Genomic DNA, 19,757 nt, shown 5'->3' with positions numbered 1-19,757 from the left:
TTAAAAGTTGGCAAGATCAAAAGGCAATTACATGAAAGCGAGTCTGTGAGAGTGTATTTGGAGACGTGGATTTAAAGGATGGGGCTGAATTAGTGGCTGTGGTTTGTTTGAGCAGATCTAAGGTCACTAACTGGAAAGTTAGAAAAGCAGAAAACTGTTCAGAGAAGTTTGTGGATTATCAAGAGAGTCTTTGAACTGTGTGGCATTTTCAAGGAATCAACCCTTTTGATTGTTGTTTGTCTTCGACCAACTTCACTGAGGTGAAACTGAGGCCACATAGCAGTTTGTTTTATGTTGGTACGTATACATGACATACATTTATACATGAAGTTCAGTGTGGTGTAACCCAGATACACTCATAATGTGTCCATTTCCTGCTGCAGCTACCAGGCTCATGAATTCAACACATGCATGCACACAGCAGAACTGTTTCATTTCAGAGGCGAGTCAGCCTGCTATGATCTCAACATCATCATGGATGCTCACTGATATCATGACCTACAAAATAAAGCAAGATGATCATCTCTCCAACGTGATGCACCCGCAAGACAACCGCCTTCAGCCACAGAATAAAAAGCAGATTCATTTCATCTCAAATGTCCAAATTTTTTAGAACAATTTCTACTCGACTTTCACAGATTTACCTGAAATCTTCATAGCATACAGTATTTTTGATATTTTTAAAAATATTTGTGAAATTTTAGCTTGATATATCCAAAATTTTCTAAGATAAAATTTTTTAAAAATATTGCCTGGTAACCCACTTTTGGCATGTTTTTGTTTTTTTGCTGAAATTTGAGGCTGTTTGAATGACAATATCTCAGGAACTATTTAAGACAAAAGTGAGAATTTTTCACTTTTATTTTTCATCATGACGTTCATTCTGAATGTGCAATATTGGACATATAGATCAAATAATATCTGATTATGGATAGGTTGAAATATGAAAGAAAAAATGAAGGAGTCATGGAAAGTCCCACCTCTGAGCTCAAGTTAAAAAAATGATAATGAAGAAGTCAACTAGTGAAATTTTCTGGACCATATGTAGTTTCATTTCACGATAAAAGAAGACAGAACATATTGAATAAGTTTTAATAGAAAATACTTGATCACAAAAATGAAAAAAAAGCTATTTTCACCTAATTTTCATAACTAAATGAGCAGGTATGACAAGTTGTACCACAAGAATAAAAATATTGAGAGATTGCCTAATACAATTAAAACAAAGTTGTGGGGTTTCAAAATAGTTCTAAAAATCCTGAAGAAAACTGAGGTATCCAGCAGTGCATTACACTACAAAAAGTTTACAATAAGGCACAGTGAGGTATGAAAGGTTAGCAGAGGTATAAACAATATAAAATATCATCTAAAAGATACAAAAATCTGCTAAATGAAGTCCAAGTCCACTATTCCTACCAGGACAAGTTGAAGAGCCAGATGACTCTTTGGACAAAGAACTTCCTGAGTGTGTCTGTGGAACATTTCAGCGACCGCACCCTGCCACTAAACATGCTCCTCTGTCTGTCCAAAGTGCTGTATAGGGGATGGCTGTGTCTATCTGTGATGCACAGCAGCTTGTTCAGAGAATGTCGTTCAGCTACCGTGGCTTCAAACTCCCTCCCCACAACTTTGCAAGCCTTTATACATTTAGACCCCCTTTTGTTCACATTTGGAGGCAACTGTTCATGTAGTTTTGTGCAATTTCCTTACAAATAATGACTGCAATAGGTCATTAAGATCATATTGTTTTAATACAACCAAAAACATAGATAGCTGAGACAGTGGGACTTTTCTTGAGGGAAATATTCCTGCCTTGACTAAAATCTAATCTAATAGTAACAGTTTTTAGCCTACAATATGAGGTCAGAAAATTAAAAATATGCTCATATTATCAAAAAAATCATAGATTATTTTATCCACTTGTCCAATTTTGATTCAATTTAATGGTCTGATGAGGAATAACTGTGAAAATCCCAATTTTTTGTCTTAATTCTGATATACTATACCTCAAATTTTAAAGTGCGAAAAATTGCCCTGAAAGTAAGTTGATGAACTTTTTTTTTTTTAATATCTTGGAAAGTACATAATATATCATTCAAACAGTTCTCTGAAACCAAACATTAAATATCCTTAGTTTATGATAAAAGCCTTTCAAGCTAATCAGAGGTGTCTGAGCAGATTAAGGCCTCAGATGATCTGAGACTGAAAAACAAAGCATAGACCTCCATTTTTATCATGAGTCAGAGAGAAAGAATACAATCTAATCAGCCTTTGTTCTACACATTGTCCAGAGACTTCAACCGCACAGCTAAGCTTGACCAGTCACTCTGATGTCTCTGCCTGCATGGATGAATCTGTGGGACAGACAGCACGAGACTTCTCCACATCACCCAGGATCTGAGGGAGCTATGAAGACTCAGAGCACTGCTGACACTGAGGCCTTACAAAGCAGGAGACACTTCCCTCCCAGAAACCCGAAGCTTTGATCTGCTGCTCAGAGACGACAGACGGGCCGAGGCCCAGCAAGACGCAGCCATGAATATCGAACTAATAGAACAGATGCTGTTCCTATCAAAGTGTGTTGGGAATCAAAAAAACAATCCCTCTCTGTTCAAATCAAATGTGATAACCACGCTGTTGTAAAGGACAAACAATGTAGATTAAAACTCTTATGGCGTCAGATGGAGACAGAGGAGCCACCTGGTTAGAAGTAATCCTGTCGCTAAACACACAATCTATTACACTATACATAGACTCAGTGCAATCATCCCTCTTTCATTTTACTGATTTTTCTTAACAAAGCAACAAAAGTTCAAGTTTGCATCCTGTGCTATTTACTCAGCCATCCAGGTATGCTAAGATTTGTCAGATTTTTAAAAATCTGCCTCTGGAATGGTGTTTTTAGTGCAAGTGAATAAAATTCTGTTTGTGATGCTGACACGTGAAAAATTTAACACAAAGTCCACAGTTTTCAAGATGATTATTCCTTCAGAAGTCAGAAACATTTCCAAAGATAACCACAAATAGTATCTGTAATATCTGTGTATTAGCCAAGTATTGTTTCTGAAAAGTGTTTTCTAAAAGTTTTAATGCCTTAAACAACACATACCACAGAGACATATTTTATAATCTGCGCAAATAAACAACAAAACTATCTTTATCGCGCATCATAAGATTGAGTTTACATCATTTTGTAACTCAACCTAAAAACCTGTATTCTTTTAAGCCACTTGGGGGGTAACAGAACCAAACTATGTACATCCATAACTTGTCAGCAAACAGCTACTGATCTATAAAGATGTAGAGTGGCACTAGCATTCATTAGGAGTCACTTTTTAGCTCCGCTTTTGGTCTCCACCAGTGTCTTTGGCTAACTTTGTCTGCCAAGTAGCATACAATAGGTTTATTAACATATTTTTGGTTGAAAACAGCTGCTCGTGGAAACAAACCTACCAGTGAATTAAAAACAATAACAATATGGGCTGGAAAACAAGAATAGTCACCTGAAAGAGGCTAAAAATAGCTAAAGCTAACTTTTTTTTTTTTTTTTTTACTACAGTTAATCATCTGATTCTTTCCTAACGAAAGTTGTTAATTATGGCAGCTTTCACTTCTTTAAATCTCTGAGATGTCTGTTCCATTCAAAGATGACGCGGCAACTTTAAAAACCAAGATCCCAGGAATTAGCCAGATCCTTACCTTCTCCTGGTATTGTCGTCTGGACGAGTCGAGTGACTGGATGAGGGCAGTTGCGTGGCCGATGAACATGGCGTAGCAGGTGGCTCCTACGATCATACTGAGCATGGTGAGCCAGATGTCCGACATGCTCTCTGGGGCTTGTCTTCCATATCCGATGCACAGCATGTGGCTCATGGCCTTAAAGAGAGCGAAGGAGTAGAGCTCGCTCCACGAGTCATTCTGCAGGAAGCGATATGGGAGGAAAATGAGATATATGAAAGAACACAAAGATGGGTATTCAGCTAATGTAGAAGTTTTAGCTTCGTGTAACAGCTGTTTTGACCTGATGACCTGAGGCTGCCAAAGGTAGAAAATTTATACCAGTTAGAGTGCTACAGAAGTGGTGACAGAGAGAGTAAAATGAAAGAACAAGAGGTCTAGAGAGCAAGATGTTCCTGGTGAAGTCTTTAGTTCGGTGTCTGGTGATTGTTTCAGGGCCTAATCATCATCACTGAGCAGCCTCGCCTTGTCTTAGTGGAGCAGGAGGGGATGAGCAAAAGGCGAGTGGTTAATGAGGAGCCTGTACATCTGCCTGCTTCAGTTCGCCTTTGATTGGCGCTCGCACACTCAGTCAGCCCTAATTCTCCCATGTTGGATTCATTAGAAAGCCCTCCACAGGCACTGCTGAACCTCATAACAGCGTCCGTTCACACACTGTCCGGAGATTACCGCTGCATGCGTGAGTGTTTCTTCTAAAAACTACTAAGCCCTCTCAGCCGCTGATTGACTGGATAGATTCTTATCTCATTTGTATTTTTCCTTCGGGGCGATTTGCATTTAATTTGGGATTCAAATTTGGTTGGTTTTGGAGGAGGTGAAAGAGGACAAACTGGCAGAGGGCTGACATCAGATGTTGTAAAAATTAGAAAGGTGATTTGAGAGGCCTGCAAAGAAAGAAAGAAAGCAGATGAGATTTCAAAGGCGTTTAGCCTCCAGAAACTCAGCCCTGGTGTCACTCTGTGAGCTCAGCTCCAGCTCCGAGCGTGGCTTAAAGTTGTGAGCTGTCAGCTGTATCGGTTGTTTTGATTTGTCCAAGGAGATAAACTGGACCCTCTAATCTTAGATAAAAGACCAATGACAGCGTTCGAAGCTTTTAAGATTATAAGCACCATCATCATATCTCCAGCTTTGTAGTTATTTCAATGCGATGCCGCCTTGTAACTGCGATACTTGTCTCACTGTCATCAGCAGCCCCTTAAGCCCAATATAATAAAAAATATCTCCCGCGAACTCGGACAGAACATTTAAAAGCCCGGCCTCAGACAGAACCGCTGCCACAGGTGGTGAACAGACGTGGATTTGCCATCAGCATGCTCGCCACATTGCCGGTGGATAAACAGCAGGAGCAGGGAGCCCTAACCCCGAGCTGAGGCACACAAACAAAAAACACCTTTTTCACTTGGATGCATCTGTCTGGGTCTGTTTCAAGCTTAATCTCTTATAGCCGAACACACACACATACACACAAAGAAGTGTACAGTGCGTTCAGTATTTCAATGCACAGACAGAAACACCGATCAGCCACAACAACACAAAATAACACTGATCATCTCATAATAATGCAACGTTCCACTGGGAAACTTTGAGTCCTGACATTCATGAGGATGTTTGACACCCACCTAAGCATTGCAGGTCCAGCACCCCCTAAACCCTCAGCTCCCAATGGCAGTATATGTGTAAAAATAGTCTGTCACTGAGGAGAAACTGCACTTAAAATCATAAGCAATACCCAATCCATCTATTTATACTCCTGAGTCGATCAGTTCATGACCACACCCTGTTCAACATCAAAAAATAGCTCTCATCTTGTCTGTCTGTGATCCATCCAACAACTCCTAATGGTAAAATATGTCTCCCTACTACTGTCAAGATGCTATTGTGACATTTATAGGGCATCATTACTGTAAATCCATGGTGCCTGCCAATAGTTTTTTTTACTATCTTGGCACAGATACAGGAGGTGGCCATATAACTCATCTATGGGTCGAAGGTGCATTATCCTGAATGTCTGTCTGTGTGAGTATTAGTGAAAGCCCACAGGTATAAATCAGCTCATCCCTCCAGCTTTCCTAGAAATGTTTGTATTGACGTCAAGGCCTGCGTTGGGCGAGTCTCCTGTTTCATGCAAATATACAGCACAAGGATCTGGGTGGCACAGGATTGTTGTTTCAAGCTGCACGTGTTGAAGCATGTGTTTGCAATCTTACATTAAGAATGATTGCTTTTGATAAAGTAAAATGGATATGGCATGTCAAATTACATGTTTATTGATTAAAATCCAAAAGGTCTATTTCTGTGTATCATAGTTATATATGTAAAAGCTTTTTTCCCATGAATATAATCCAATCTGCCTTGAAAGGACTTAAATGTAACTATACCATTGCCACTTTTAGAATATGTGGATTAATCTGTACACTCGCTACTTGCAGCAGCTCAAGCACACCAGCTCACCTACTGTAAACCAAACTTTTTGCCGCACAGTGGCAAACTGTAACAGAATGATTCAGCGACACATGTTGGAACAAGAAATTGATTATAAGGATAAATGATGACGTGGAAAACCGCATCCTGGTCACTGGATTGGCTATTCAGGTTTGTGACATATGAAAGTCTAAATCTGTGTTTTTGAGACTGTCGTCGGTACATTGCAGTTTCAGAGAGGAAATGCTCAGCCATGGCATTGACCACTAATTTTAAACATTATATATCTTCTGGCATATGAAAAGCACCAAATACATTTCAAGACCAAGAGCTCTGCTGGAAAAACATTGCAATATTTTTGTTACACCTATCCAGGAACGGCATCAGGCCGTGGTGATGCCTGTTGGAGACGTTGCAGAACTAATGAACCCAATGCCTTTCATATCTTTTAGGATTGCCAGGTTATTAGAAATTATTGGAAAAGGGTCAGTGAACATAGACTTTATATTTTTGGTGAAAAGATCAAATGTGAAATTGTGCATTTGGGCAATGCATTGGTTGTACTTGAACGTGTAATTCTTCATCTACTTTTCTTTCTCATCTTGTTTTTTTTGGTGACGTGAAGATAATTACAGAGGAACCTCCTCTGGTCTTATTGTTCTTATGCATTGACAAAAGAGTGTTTAAAAAGGTTTTTAATGTTAAATTAGCAACAACTTGTTCTTTCAATTCAAATAGAATAGAACACAAATATTTTTTGATTCCCAAGGGTAAACTCTGTTATTACAGTAGCAAGCAGGAGTAAAGTCATTGCCAACACAAGAGGAAGATATAAAACATAATAGAAATAGAACAGAAAAAATATATACTAAGATGCAATATGTACAATAAAGTGTAAAATACACGTGCAAGTAATGCAATGAGTGCAAGGTCAACAATACAAAAATAATATGAATAAAACACAAAATAGAAAATGTTTGCAAGGTAAAATACGTGATGACAGCACTCAGAAACCTGAGAAACATCTGCATTTGTGCATTCTAGAGACTAGTACAAGTCAAATTTGCTCTCAGAAAGAAAGAGTAAATATATTTGTCTAAATGTCGAGTTGCTCCTTCATATGCGTCTGGAAAACCCTTTGAGATGGCACACACTGACCAGCTGCAACCAGTCAGTACGTGTTTACGTTGGTGATAGTAGCTGATTAAAGCTGACAGTGCACAGCTGTCTCTTACTATTGACATCTACACGCTTCATAGTAACACAATAAACTAATTCTGCAGAGATACCACCCCTTGCGAGGGTGGGTGAGGAGGGGAAAAGACAGAGGAAACAAATGAAATTAGCTCTTGTGTTCATTTTATTTGCTATCGGTCTTAACTGAGCTGCATGGTAAGCTAATTGTACATAATACATTTAGAGAGGAACACAAAGGCAGCACGGGACATCTATGATGCATGGTGCCGTAATTATAGAATAGTGAGTGTACGTGCACGCTGGCACACCCCTCTGGGTTTACAAGCTGTTTGACTCTCCAGACAGTGTGTATGTATGTGTGTTTGTGTGTGTGTGTGTGTGTGTGTTTGTGTTTGCGTGCCACGCTGCGCATCTCTTTGACAGTCCCTCTCCCAGAGTCCAAAACTGACAGTTTGTTTTGCTTCAAAGGACTGACATTTAGAATTTTTATATGTAAACTTCCATAAAAGAGCTTGTTAGCAGTGTTAAGATTTATTATTTAGAACCAGCGGGTCTGTGTTTGTATTTATTATTCATCAGCAAATGAGTAGAGAAAGTTGCAAGACGGTTTGGTGTCTGCTAGAATCACTCACTGGTAATTAATAAAGCTGATTTTCACAAAAGAATTATATGTTTTGACTGGTTAACTTGGTGTAATTTAAAGCATCAATGCTGTTTGCTTGTTTGTTTGTTTTGTTGGTCAGTATTAATGGCAATCAAGGGGGGGCTGATAACCAATATTTGAAACCAATATACATTACATGTAATGTTCTACAAGCATGTGATATTAGAGAACATGACTAGACTTCTTCATTAACAAGGAGGACTATAACTAACTATATAGAAGACAAATGAGAGTTGTTAAATTAGGACACTGCCCTCCGTTTATGTGAGATCGACTGAGATTGATCAGTTTATCTCCTGCAGTTATGCTGTTGTTCATTTGTTTTCTTAATCTTTCACTGTTTTATCACTCTCATTATCCTCTCAGCTCCATATCTTAAAATACAATTATTGTCAGTTTTCCGGACTCTGTTTCATGGTAATCTGTGGTTGCCTTCTTTCTTTCTTTTTTTTTAATTTTTTGGCCTTGTTTCAACTTTACTGACAGTAATGACAGGAAGACAGGAGAAAAATGGGGGAAGGACCTGCAGCAAAGGGCCGTGGGCTGGAATCAAACCCCTGACAACTGCTTTGGCGACTATAGCTCCTGTTTATGAGTCAGCGGTGCCCATGGTTTGTCTTTTCGGTTTGTGGCAACTGCTTGCGTTTCTTCAGTTTGTGCAATTGCTGCTTGAGAGACAAATCTGAGACCACAGAGTGACTACAGACAGACAGAGGAGGCTGCATCATACCTGAAGTAACACATCTAATTTATCAATAATCAGTCAGTTAAAACAATCATACAAATAATCGGAAAAATATCGGCCATGATAATCGACCAGGTTGATAATCGATCTATCCCTAACCTAAACTGAACCTTTAATGTTGTTTTTAAGTGAATTAAAGTCAGCCAAATGCAGCATTTTCCCATGATCCATCTAAATCTTCTTGAGATATTTTAATGTCTCCTAAACTGGTTTATCCCTAGAGCTTTGTAACTAGCATGGCTGAAAAGTAAACGAACACGAAAAGAACATTTGTGTTGTACATGATAATCATTTTAATATTATATTCTAGTCTGGTTTATGAAATTCTTACCCCTGTGTATTCTTTAACTGACTATATCAGACGTGAAATGGATCCTTGTAAATTACTTTGCAGGACTTAATGGATTTGCATGAAGAATTTGACTCTGTGGATCTCGACTTGCTGCTCAATAAGCTGCTGTTATTGGGTTTGAGCTCATTAGCCTTTAACTTATCCTTTGACAGATATACTGAGGACGAAGTTCATGCAATCAAATAACAGCTACCACATAACACAAATTAGATCCAATGAACTGGTTATTTGTTGGCTACACTCAGCATTTCATGTATAAAACTGAAAACCATTCAGTAGTTGGTTGCATTTTTGCCAGCTGAACATCTGTAGTTTTTTGGGGTTTTGTTTTGTGGAAGTTGTTTTTATCCAAACATTAAGCCCTGAGGTACTCAATACTGGCAGCACTGCAATGGAAAACACCACAGCTGTCATCCTTCTGCATTCAGAGACACTGAGAATCCAGTCATGCAAGAGGAATTTATTGCAGACAAGGGCGAAAATCACTGGTGCACTACTGTAACTAGGAGTAATTTAGATAATTTCTGAGACAAAAAAGAGGTAGATTTAAGGTCCTCCGAGAGCTCTTCATGTAAAGTTAGATGATCCAGGCTCTGAACTGAGACACAGCTGTAGAGTTCAGATCGCTGTTGGTGTGCAACCATGTGCATCCGGAGAATGTGTTGAGCTGATGATGCAAGCAGTGCCCATATGAGTCAAGTCCAAAGAATATCCTGCTCTGCTCGCATCAAATGTGAGGATGGGCCTTTGATGCAGCGGTAACAGAAAGAAAAAAATCTGTAGAGCTACTTTGAACATACAGTAACAACATTGTGGAGAGCTGGTTGTCTTTGTTGCCGTTGTCATTCACGTGGTCCGTTTATTTGGCTCATAACAGCTACTGGATGGATTCACATTCAAGCTTTATTCAAGCATACATCGACCCCTTCAGATTAGAGCTAAGTCAATTATCAGCCTGGTCAATGGCTGATATTTGCCATTTTTACAAATATAGGTATCATTATTCTGACTGACTGATTATTGATAAAATAAATTCTCTACTTCAGATCTGATGCAGGCTCCTCTGTCTGTCTGTCATCACTTTGTGGTCTCAGAAATGCCTCACCAGGAGAAACTCAAAAAAAAAAAAAAAAAACTGAACAAGAAACATAAGTTGTTGCCACAAAACAGGAAATTAGCTTCTCTCACAGTGGCTAAGGCGATGCTAATGGCTAGCAGCTATATTAAAAAGCTGCCACAAATTAGCTTGGAATGGAGTCTGGTAAACAATTATTAATAGAACAGTGAAAGATTCTAATTTAATCACTCTGATTTCTATTTCACATGTTCAGTTACAGTGACATTTATAAATGAAGAAGCCTCTCTAGAAATGGCAGGTTCCTTATTAGAACATGCTGTTAAAACACTACATTTAATGTATGTTGGACCAAAATATCGATTAACTGCCTGGCTTGATTACTATGAAAAACCCATATCAATTGATCCCTACTTCAGATGCCCTAATATATCACTCAAAGGAAAAACCTGTAAAATCCATGCAAAATCTGGATATTCTATAAATGGCAGCAAAATGCACTAGATATTAGCATTGTATTTTTTGAAAAAGGAGCAAAAATCAATGCTGCTGTGTCATTGTACTAGAAAAAAACCACCCACTGCACATTCTGTGTGTGAGACATCAAGGTGGCAGTGTCTGGTATGATGCAAAGGAACGTTTTAAACTGAAACCGCATGAGAGGAAACTACATCAGAGGGAGAACCAGCCCAGAAAGTGAAACATAAGCTTCCAGACATTTTATTTATTTAAAGACATTATATTTAAACTACACAAAGTTGATAAATCATTCTGAGGGTGCATCTGTGTTTGGAAAAAGCCCTGCCTCTCTTACACAAATCTGAATTGTTGTTAATTCTACTTGTATCATTTCAAGATATATAATAAGGAAAGTGTACAAAAAAAGTTAACATCATTCAATAAAAACCTTCACTCACTATATTTCACTGCACATCTAAAAATGGCAACTTTTCCTTTATAGAATGGGGTTGGTTTCACAGGGGCAACTTGCCCCACAAAGACTAACCAGCCTGTGAAGCTATTTTCTTTGACTAGCTACCACATGGCATGACCCAGCAAAACAAAAATAAACTCAAATCTGAGCTTTTAATCTCCTTCCAACAAAAATACATATTCATGGATACCTTAAATATTGTAATAGTGACCTTAATTTTCTTTATACAACATAAAATCGCCTAAAAGCTTCATGATTCTGCAATAAATAGACCTTGTGCTCTCACACATGTGACTGACATATTGGAGAACCTCAATTAATTGAGGATTCAACCAATTTCTACAAGCCTCTCAGTCTTATTGGTTGTGTTTTAAATCGCTCCCTGTACCATACCACCCGCTTTAATTTATTCTCTCTGAAAAATTCTCATTGCGTTACTGAGCTCTGTGGCAAATTAGTGCTGAGCGTTGCTGTCGGATCATAAGAGGCAGTTGTCAGTCACACACACACACCAACACCTCCAGCCACCAATCCCACGCCCTAACTGTCCATTATTCTTATGTGCGCCGACAGTCCTGCCTGCCAGTTAGATCCCCTCAGTAATTGAATGAATGGAGGATCTCCCCATTAACTTTCAAAGCATGAGTGTGTCTCATACAGCGCGCATGAATAAATAACTGGTGCAAACTGGTGCACGATCGCAGTCACAGCAGCAACTCTTCTCCTTCTGCTACGGTAAAATGTCTCCCAGAAGCCCTAAATATTAAACCACAGAAACACAGTTCAGCCCGAGGCACGGGGAAGGAGTTGAGAGGGAAAAGAGCGGCTTTATTCTAATGCCATTGATCTATCAGTCAATCAGGCTGAGGTAGATTGGACAAAAGCACCTGTCATCATCCACATAACAGAGTCACTTACATAACAGACCGAGGTGATCCGGTCTCTTGTGATCACGATGCTGCAGGAGCCTGATTATCGGGATTACAGTAAACACCACTGTCTGCTGCGTGCATGTCTTTCACAAGTTGCAGATTTTGTTTTTGAGCATTTAGACGCAGAGATGAATACATAACAGGGAAGAAAGGACCTAGAAGAAGGCTTTTTACGTTATTTTATAGTCTCACATGCACATAGAGCTAAAAAACAGTCACATAAGTTGTAAGAGCAGGTGTAATAGTTTGCATAAAAGTAACTTGACAGAAAGTGTCACATGCTTACCAATGCAATAAATGCAAAAATGAAAGTCCAATTAGCATGGGTGCATGTCTTTTACAAGTCGCAGATTTTGTTTTTGAGCATTTAGACGCAGAGATGAATACATAACAGGGAAGAAAGGACCTAGAAGAAGGCTTTTTACATTATTTTATAGTCTCACATGCACATAGAGCTAAAAAACAGTCACATAAGTTGTAAGAGCAGGTGTAATAGTTTGCATAAAAGTAACTTGACAGAAAGTGTCACATGCTTACCAATGCAATAAATGCAAAAATGAAAGTCCAATTAGCATGGGTGCATGTCTTTTACAAGTCGCAGATTTTGTTTTTGAGCATTTAGACACAGAGATGAACACATTGCAGGACAACAAAAAAATATTTCTATAGTCTCATGGGCACATATAGCTAAAAAAAATGGCGCATGGATGTAAGAGCAGGTGAAATAGTTCTCATAAGAGCGATATGAGAGCAAGTGTCACATGCTTTTCAACGCAATAAATGCAAAAAGGAAAGTCCAGTCAGCCTGAGGTGAAACACTGGGATCATTTAACACTGCGTCTCTCATTCAACTCCAAAGAGGATCTGACCTTGATTACCCCGAGATGGCAGCGGCACAACGCACCAGGCGACCACGCCCACATGGGAGCTCGATGGTATTGTGGCACTGAGCTCAGAAACAGGCACAAACAACACGGCGAGGCATCAAAGAGGGAAAACTGATACAGCAGACAGAACGAGAGGGAGATGAGGTGAAGTGAACAATGCATTTTCTCTGTATTCATAGGCGTCTGTGATAATTAACAGTATACACAAAAATGTCACAGTGCAATATAGGAGCTGAGACGTCTGTGAGATTGGAAAACATCCACATCGACCTGAAATATCTCTTTAGATTGGAGCTGAATGCTGATAAGAAGCTCATTTAAAGCCGCCACTGGGAACTGGGAGATATGTTTGAGCAGTATGGGAAACATACAAGATTATTTACACAATCTGAGTCAAGCTATACAGAAGTGACATAAAGAGTTAGGGGAAAAAAGCGTGTGTAGAGAGTAAAAACATGGCCAGAGAGGAAACGAGAAAACCGAGATGGAGCGACAGGGAAGCAACAGCGATGTCCCCCAGGGTCAATGGGTGTGAGATCCATCTGTTCCCGGAGATCACGGGAACACATGCACCAGTGTGTCGCATCAGTGTTTTTTTTTTTTCGGGGGCCCTGAATGTCACAATATCTACGAGCCAAAATTAGAAGGTTCCCTCTCAGCCTACGTGAGCAGATAGGAGCAGAATCAGAGCGGCTCATCAAAACAGCCTGACAAAAGCATGAAGGAGGAATTACCCAGTCGACTGAACTTCCTTCGATGCAGCAAAGATGTATCTTTCCCTCCATAAAATAAAAAATGTTGCAACACAGCTGCAGTCACATGCAGATTCTGGTACTGCAGCAGTGAACTTGTAACATCTTTCCACCTGGTTTCTGTTGCAGATGATTTTAAATAAAAAACTGCAATTTCTATTAAACCAGTCATGTACAGCACATTCTTCCTGCATTTATTCCTCTAATATCAGCGCAAATCGTCCCCCGTAACTCCCTGTAAATCGATTTATCTCATTAGTGCAAGTCTCTCTTTCTCTATGGCTACATGCAAATCACTTCTCCAGTGTTTGCTCATCTGTTTTGCCAAAGCTGCTCCCCGAACCAATCATCACCTCTTTGTTAAACACACACTCCCTCTACCAACTGTAGCCTACAGATCAGGGGGAAAAAAACAGCCTTTCATTGAGTTCATCACATCAACTGCACGAAGTACTGAAATATCCCTCAAGTATTAAATAAAAAAACGTTCAAACCAGCGTCAAAGTTTAAGTTTAATTCTCGTCCATGATTCAAAAAAGCACAAACAGCTTGTATTGTTGCTTTTAGTGTTAATAATCTGAAGATAATGCTTCAGCTGTAATATTTTTTTCCTGGTGCACAAACATGCTGTATGTTTGAATGCAGATAAACATGTGAATAGTAAAAAAATAAGTGCTAAAGTGGCACATGTTGAGTGACAAGGTGTACAGTTTACACAGTTCATATCCTCCGACTTCTCACTGCCTCTGGCCCTGTCAGTCACCAACTTCCAATCTGTTATCTCCATTACAGAAAGACGAGTCAGGCCGGATGGAAGGGCTTAAGTCCAAAACGATAAAGACCCAAACAGCATTCTTTTGGGGGGGGGGGGGGGGGGGGGGGTTCTTCTGTATTTGTGTCCAGATTTGGGATTTACTGGATATCTCAAATAGCATTAAGATAGGCAGGTATTTGTCATTGCTAGAATATTTAAGGACAGCAACGATTTAGAGGTTTTTGCAATCTGTGTGTTCAAAAGGTTAACTGAGCAAGCGATACTCCTGTTCTGCAAATATTGGCCGGTTGATAAAGATTGCGAGTCCAAAATGAACGTGTTTTTAGTCCCGATTGTTCATTAATGATCTTGTTTGGTAACTGTTTTCCATGCAGCTCGACTGTTACACCACTCTCCGGAGAGGTTTTATTTTTTCATGCCAACATTAATTTTGGAGAAAACCTCTCCTAATGGTCTGTCTTTCAGCAGATGGCCAGAAGCTACCTGCCAGCTAGAAGGAAGGAAGAACATCTGAGACGAGAAGCAAAGAAGAGAACATGCTAAATAACAAACGGCATGACAGTGCCATACGTGCCGAGTGAAAACAGGCTTCTTCTGTGTGCTAGCATGTCTCCTGGGTTTAACTAGTGGGGGTTTTAATTGAGGCCAATGCTGCGTATGTATCTGTGCAAAACTCAGCTTTACATAAATCCTATTTCTCCATCTGAGAAGAAAACAAAACACCTCTGTGCTCTACAGGGATTGTGGTTTTATGCTTTTGGTTTTGCAGTAGCTGTTGCTTTGGTAACAAACACTTCTGCGATTGCGTCACCCACAAACATATTTTCTGCTTACCACCATCTTGTTGAGGGAGACCCAGCAGTCAGCGGGAAAGTCCTGCAGCATCGGAACGAGGAACTGGAGACAGCCATCCCAGTGGCACAGCAGCAGCATCATACCGATCAGGTTGAATATTCGCATCACAGCGCTGGCCAGGTCATAGGTCATGTGGAAGATCTGTCAGGAGGAGGAGGAGAGTTACAGAAGTGGAGAGGAGAGAGGGGGAGAAAAAGTCGGGTTAGATGTGTGAGGAGAATGAAAAATCAGTGTTTATACAGATGGAGTCAGAAGTGAATGGATGGTAAACACTGCTGAAGTGGCACATCCAGCATATTGCCACACTGAGGAGAGCTCGGCTACAGTTTGGCCGATAATGAGGTTATTTTCAGTAGATCTGCACACTTTGAAGCAATTTCTGATTCACTTTTTAGTTCAAAATCTTTCAGTGCATATTATACTGCTTACATATTGAGATTTACGAGCTAACAGTGAAGGATAAGTTGTTTAACTTTGAAGAATAATTACTTCAGTGAACATTGCACTCTTAATACCCCGCCCTCTCGCCCACTGTCAGCTGGGATCGACTCCGGGCCCAAGCAAACCTCCACAGGATTCTGCAGGTACAGTTGATGGATGGATGGATAAATCATAGGTCCAATCTCAGTCCCCACGCTCATGGGCGGACAGACTTTGAGATGCGTTCCTGCTAACTGCATGAGGCTTTAGGAGTGTCCCGCTGTCAGAGCATCAAGTGACGCTCTGGTGCTAACTTTTGGACTTTCTGTGAGTCTACAGACTTCCCTGAGAGACTTGCCCATAGCTCATAGAGAAGTTGGTGACATAAACACAGTTGTCCTGCCTCCTGCAAATTGTACACAAACCAAGCATAGATGTGCTGGCAACAAATCTGCTAATAAGTTTATCTTTAAATGACAGCATCTGGCTGCCTCATGCCGTGGTGATTTACTACACATTTGCTCAGTTGTTTGCATTTTCTGTCAAATAAATAATCTGCAGGAAATTTATAGATGCTCATGGCTTTTCTGACTTTTAATAGTGTGCTACAATGTACAAACACTGTAATGTCACAAATCGGGAAAGATGAACCGAGCAGCTGATTAAACTGTGAGTCCAAATTCACTTTTCTATGCTAATCACAATTTATTGACAGATTTCTCCTTTTTGTATCATTTAGAGCCCCAAGAATCCCACACAATTTGTAGCATTACAGCTGCAATGACAGTTAAACTTGTAAGAGTTTAGTGCTTAAACTTCCTGTTGTCTTCATTTACAGGCACCAAAAAATATTGTTTCCTTGTCTGAAGAGAAATCAAAAAAAATTCAGCAAAAAATTCCCCAAATTTCTGAAAATTTGCAAAACCTGCAGGAAGAAAATTCCAATAATTAAAAATTTCCCTTAAAAGTTTTATTTTTTCAAAAAAAATCTCCCAAATGTGACAAGAAAATTCTTGTAAATATTTTCAAAAAATGAGTAAAAATCTTTCAAAAGAAATTTGCTGGATTTTGGTTGACTTTTTTGTGAATGTTCTTAAAAAATAATTTTAACATTTCTTTTTTTTCCACCAAAAATGTTCAAAGATTTCCCAAAAATGTTGAAAATGTGGACATTAGAAGTTTCACTGTGAAAATATTTTTTTTCTCCCCACATTTTCAAACTTGAAAATGCGTCAGTTTTGACCTGCAGGAAGACATGAGGGTTAAGCCTCTGAGTGGAGATTGGGATTTGGCTATACTCCTAAGGCAGGTTTAACTGGTCTGTTTTGGCCATTTGGGGCAGTGTGAAAAGATGTTACACACAACATCAACATGTACACCTCGCCTCTTATATTTACAATTAGCAAACAGTATTTACACATTTAGCAGGTATGGAGAAACTTGAACATTTGGAGTTGGTTTCGTGTAATTGGTCACTGGCTAGTTGCAAAATTTGGAGTGAGAGTGACTCAAAACAATAAAGTTGGGATCTGGAAAGCCAGAATAATGGGCTAAAACAGGTGTTCGAGCTGAGAGGAACTCCAGAGTCAATAGTGTAAGAGCAGCCTCTTTCTCATTGGTTTATTAGTAGTTGTTTAGCCTACTTTTAAGATAAAAAATATGGGCAAGTGCAGCAGTAAAGAGGAACTGCAGGGAATAATATTTTTTAAAACTTGAAAAACTAGATTTTTATGGATGTGTTTGTGCTTCACATTACAAGGGATACACTTTAATTTCCTCTAAGTCTTAGCATAAGCATGTATCAAGCTCTGCTTTATAAAAAGGTGTGGAAGAAACTCAACGGTGCATGGTTTGCAATCATTTATGACAAAATAAGATGCTGATGAAGCTTTAATCAGCTTCAGGTAAGGAGGCTCATTGGTGTGAGAGCTGGTGATGTGGTCACAACCTTGTAAACGCAACTCAGTGTGGCTTCGCTGGACATCAGCCAGTGTGTGTGTGTGTGTGTGTGTGTGTGTGTTTTTACATGCATGTGTCTGTGCACTGGTATGAAATCCTCGCTTAACTGGGTGCTTCACTAAATCATAAGTAAACGCACATTTCTCAACCAGGGGACAAGACAAATGTCCAACAGGGAAGGGAAGTAGGCCAGACAGTGTACGTCTGCATAATATATATATATATATATATATATATATATATATATATATATATATATATATGCATATCAGAAAGTCCTGTCTTATGAGCTCATTTGGTGGTTTCTTATATCAAAAACAAAGGCTCATTTCTCACTTGAGACATGAGAATCGTCCTACATGTGAATTAGGCCAAAAACTATGTGTGTGTGTGTGTGTGTGTGTGTGTGTGTGTCTCTGGAGAAGAGCCGCCTCTGTTTTGAATTTACACTTTGGGAGCAGCCAGGTCGGGGCGATCTGTGACTCATCCCATCACTTCAGAGGCCTCGCTGCCCTCGACTTGCGGCTCACTTGAATATCAAAACCTCACACACATTATACTCGACTTGCTAATGTGCATAATTCCGGCTCAAATAGCTCCGGGCCATTCTCTTACAGTCTGTGTTTGGCTGAATAATGACATGTTTACAAAAAAAAAACAAAACATGAATTTCTCTCATGTGTAATTTACACGACGAGTTCACAAAATGATCATTTACAACGAGGGCTCCGGGGGGCTCGGAAAAATGTGATATCTTATCTGTGTGCAGCTCTTCACATCACATCTCTCCTCTAAATATAAAACACCTACATATCTTCGGCATCTGGCTGCTTTTACCATGTGGATAACATCTTTTAATATATGCTGAATATTACTTCTTCTTTATTCTTTCTACCGCTTGTCGTCATTGGGTCAAAAAATGTAATTAGCCACAAACCATCACAGTCGCCACTTTCTTTGCTTTGTTTTTTGAGTATCTTCCGTAACAGCTAATGGCCCTGGGTCATTTTGGAGAAGCAGAAAGGGAAACACGCTGTGAGGCCCTGCCCTGTGATTAGGAAGCATTCCCATCATGATTAATGAGGCTCCAGGACTAATGTTCCCCTCGACACCAGAACAGCACCTGGCCATGTGTCACTGTCAGACCACAATCTGGGTCAAGGCATATTACTGTGACCACAAGTCACAGCCTGGAAAACACAGATAAACTATTTTCTGTTCTTCTCTGTTGCACATGGTCAAATGCATTCAGAGAAAAACGAGTTACCATGATGAATATGAGTCCTGCTACCATGATGTCACTCTTGTGGATACACTCCCACCATTCAATATCATCGTCTAGCACATGAAAAAGGCATCAATACGACCTCCCTGCCTCAGGAAATTGCTCTGGACACTCTCAACAATGCTCGTCATGAGCTTCCATGAACTCGTACATCAATTTACACTAAGATCATGCCAGAAATATGGATATTAAGTTTGTGCGTGGTCCAGTGCTTGCCGTTGTGCTGCTCTACAGCTGAGTTTTATGGCGAAATCATCACAACACTAAGGCGATCTTTTTAGGAAACCCCCACTGCTGCGATTTGAGCTGAGCCGAGCTGAGCTGGGCAGAGGGGGAAACACAGCCAGCCACGTTTGGATCGAGCTGAGCAGAGCAGAGCTGAGCTGAGCTGAACTAAGAGGATCAGGGCAGGGCTGAGTCGCAGCAAAGGAGCATTCGGTTGTGTGTGTTTGAATCGGTAATTATGGTTCTCGTCGAGCTCAAATTACCACTCTGTAATCAGCAAAGTAGCGGCCATTTTCAGAGTGAGGGAACACACACTGGGTAGGTATATGTTTGGTTAATCCAAGCAGGGATCCTTGTACAAAGAAACGCCTGCCGACAGTTGACGAGGGTTAATTGTGTTTATGTAGCATGAGGGCATTTGATGGATGATAATGCAACTATCTATAGATGGACATTGTTTCCTGGTGTGTAATGTAATCAATGAAGCCTGAGTGTATGCATTAGCCGGTCCGTCAGCAATCCATTAACCACCGTTTGATGC

At 39.9% G+C, this 19,757-nt stretch overlaps 1 protein-coding gene across 2 annotated transcripts in view; it reads right to left on the bottom strand.

Annotated features, from left to right (window-relative positions):
• Positions 1 to 19,757, bottom strand: part of hcn2b (hyperpolarization activated cyclic nucleotide-gated potassium channel 2b) — a 52,870-nt gene that overhangs the window by 26,004 nt on the left and 7,109 nt on the right. For both annotated transcript variants that reach the window (XM_051946630.1, XM_022191717.2), the window contains 2 exons: positions 15,307 to 15,468; positions 3,700 to 3,918 (listed from right to left, as the gene is read on the bottom strand). In XM_051946630.1, the coding sequence (XP_051802590.1) occupies positions 3,700 to 3,918; positions 15,307 to 15,468 (381 nt within the window). The remainder of the gene's footprint in view (positions 1 to 3,699; positions 3,919 to 15,306; positions 15,469 to 19,757) is intronic.

The sequence above is a fragment of the Acanthochromis polyacanthus genome, chromosome 4, assembly GCF_021347895.1.
Source record: "Acanthochromis polyacanthus isolate Apoly-LR-REF ecotype Palm Island chromosome 4, KAUST_Apoly_ChrSc, whole genome shotgun sequence".
NCBI classification, from domain to species: domain Eukaryota; kingdom Metazoa; phylum Chordata; class Actinopteri; family Pomacentridae; genus Acanthochromis; species Acanthochromis polyacanthus.
Note: the sequence above shows the minus strand (reverse complement) of the source record. Positions and strands in the feature narration are given on the sequence as shown.